The sequence below is a fragment of the Carex rostrata genome, chromosome 25, assembly GCF_964058835.1.
Source record: "Carex rostrata chromosome 25, lpCarRost1.2, whole genome shotgun sequence".
Lineage (NCBI taxonomy): Eukaryota > Viridiplantae > Streptophyta > Magnoliopsida > Poales > Cyperaceae > Carex > Carex rostrata.
The window spans coordinates 1,461,629-1,464,413 of record NC_135942.1 but is presented as its reverse complement, the minus strand read 5'-3'; the positions used below and the strand labels follow the sequence as shown (position 1 = coordinate 1,464,413).

The window sequence follows — 2,785 nt, the reverse complement described above, 5'->3', positions numbered from 1 at the left end:
TCGTATCCCAAAAATAAAATTGGATACAGATATAGTTATACCACTGCTACTATTGCCAGATCTTTGACTGTCTTCAAATAAAATTGTTGATATGTTTGGACAGTTCACATGGACAAATATATGAAGCTGACTAATAATACTATTTAGTTTTTAAGGTATTTTCTCATTGGGCTGAAAAAGTAGATATGGACATGTCTCTTTAGCCACCGAAGAACACAAAATAAGAATTGAAATCCAACATCAAATCAAGACAAGGTAGAAATAACAATAAGAAACTACGATTTAAAATACAAACAACACTCTTATTAAGTGCACTAAACAAAGTTAAAGACAAAAAATACTTTTTCAACGGTTTTGATATAAAGATAAATATTTAGAAAAAAAACTAACAACATGTAGTGAGCATGTAATGACTAGTTAGTTAACAAAAGCACTAGCCAAATATGTCGAACAATGTGACAAGAAGTGACAATCTTATAAGATAATAATCTTTGCTGTTGTCTCTACAAGTGTACCCGAAGTGCGAATCAGCTCCCCCGCCAACTTAACATTTTTCCCCGGACAATTTATCTTCACTGCTTCAAGGTACTCATTTTGGAATGAAATATCTCCTTGAAACTCTTCTTTTGCAGCATCTTTACCCGGCTTAGGTGGTGAAAAAAAAGAGTTCACTAATCAGATGCATGGCAGATAACAATAACCGAATATGTATCCTATTTGGATTTACATGAAACAGAGTGCTTTGCTCCATTCATTTTGAATTTCTCTATGGCATAGAGTATAATTATTTTTTTTCCTCAATGCTACTATTTGTCTTGACTGGTTTTATTATGTTGTGGGAGCGAGTTAGAACCTTAATACCCTATCTAGGCCCGGCAAGTTAACACACACATCCAGACATTCACAAAATCAGAAGGCAGGAACAACAAAAATAACTAAAAGGACAAAAAAAATTTATAATGGTTTGGCACCACATATGTTCATTATTGAAATCTTGCAATTATGGCATTGAAACTGAGCCATCTTACCAGATTAATTGTACTAGTCATTGTTCCCTTCATTAATCAAATTGGGAATTCAGACTCTTCTTATATTTAACAACACTAGTTGAAAATCAATCATCATATCGGCTTATAAGTTATAACTAGGAAATCACGAGAGAGAGAGAGAGAGAGAATACTCGAAAGAAGTGCAAAGTGAGGTCCTTCAGATTGGATGAATGTTTGAGGAGACAGGCCACCCAATTCCAGTTACAATTGATTTTTATTTCTCCAAGATCCAAGCTCTGTAAGTTTTTTAAGGTCGGACAGTTTGGAATATCTGCTCGCAGCAAATACTACATGGTATAAAAGAAAATGTTATTAAAATGATGAATATGAATTTAAAATTGGACAAATTATTCAATAAATAAAACTGTTGCTTTAACCCAACTTTTTATCAATCATTGCATCAAAGTAAAAGAAGTTATATTTTCATATCTAGTACACTAAAGATATAGCCTAGCATGTTTGAAGAATCCAACCCAACACAATTGTTAGTTTTTCCTTCCATTTACCATTCCACGAAATTGCTCAATAGCATTCATATAATAATAGGTTGTTTTAGTCTTTATCTTTTTCTTATTGACACACTAACTAATCAATTAATAATGAATTTTATTATTTTTTTAAATTAGTTGATGTTTCCATTGATATAGTCAAGACTTCTACTTGACAGAACTAGAAATAAAGAAAGGAGAATACCATAACATAAGGACATCCTGAATATAGCTTTAGGCTTGTGACATTTGAAAGGCCACCGAGAAGCCTCAACTTAAGATGATCGACTGTTGCAAGAGATGAAAACACAGGTGCACATAAGATGTCAGCTGTGACAAGAGATGACATATTCTTCAATGTAATCCCTTCCGTATTTATAGATTCAATACTCAGAGACACAACTCTAGGGCAAGAAATCTCCATTGGCCCACAATGATGGCAATACTTCAGTACCAACTTCTTCAGCACCTTAAAGGAAATCATACACCATTCCAACACGCATTTTAACAAAACTAATTCTTCTATAACAGGACATCCAGATATAAACATTCTCATTATATCATTATTCAAATTCAGGTAATAAAGCTCCAATTTTTGTAGGAAAGGGAGGTTGAATGGTTTCGGTTTAATAAAGCTATCTTCATAAAGCAGATAATCAATTTCAAGCCACAATGACATCTCCTCTACTGATGTGCATTTGAAAATTGAATCAGTCAAGCCGGGAAGTGTCTTAGTATCGATATCGATATGGATTGATAATATGCGGGGTCTACACTCGACTGCACAGCAAAAGTATTTAAATATATGAAGAAGAGTGTCCCTCACATTACTCCCCCACCATGTCAGTTTAAATGTATCCAGAGTCAAGTTTTCTCGATTCAATATGACACTGCAAAAGAATCTTAGATACTTTTCTTCACGTTTTTGGAACTCTTCTTTTGTTAGATTATCTTGTTTGCATTTACGATTATCAAACACAAGAACAGGCAAAGACACCCAAACCTTTACCCATCGTTTGGACAATATACATGTGCGCACAGCCTCTTCGATAGGTAAAAAAGAGAGAATGTGAGTAAGAAGCGGGTCAGGCAAGCCACTAATTCTGTCCCAGGCTAAATCTCTACCTTCCATCATTCACAAGTGATAACAAATTCTCCCAAATACCTTACATGCACGATCTCTGTATTCAAATGCACGAAAACCACAAATCATCTGTAAGTTATCTCAAGCTAATACATAAGTACCAA

The 2,785-nt window shown here is 34.1% G+C and overlaps 1 protein-coding gene across 1 annotated transcript; it reads right to left on the bottom strand.

The window, feature by feature from the left end:
- Positions 1-364: 364 nt before the first annotated feature.
- Positions 365-2,785, bottom strand: LOC144543693 (F-box/LRR-repeat protein At3g26922-like). The gene is made up of 3 exons (XM_078292054.1): positions 1,743-2,785; positions 1,181-1,336; positions 365-645 (listed from the first exon to the last, which is right to left on the bottom strand). Exons 1-3 carry the CDS (start codon positions 2,670-2,672, stop codon positions 475-477), a joined length of 1,257 nt encoding a protein of 418 aa, XP_078148180.1. The 5' UTR covers positions 2,673-2,785; the 3' UTR covers positions 365-474.

What these genes read in the sequence shown, in the direction of transcription:
- LOC144543693 (XM_078292054.1), bottom strand. Translation starts at nt 2,672, where the DNA reads ATGATGGAAGGTAGAGATTTAGCCTGGGACAGAATTAGTGGCTTGCCT. An exon ending in CAGGATGTCCTTATGTTATG is followed by an intron (nt 1,337 to 1,742) that starts GTATTCTCCTTT and finishes TATACCATGTAG; the next exon opens with TATTTGCTGCGAGCAGATAT. An exon ending in TCACTTTGCACTTCTTTCGA is followed by an intron (nt 646 to 1,180) that starts GTATTCTCTCTC and finishes TCACCACCTAAG; the next exon opens with CCGGGTAAAGATGCTGCAAA.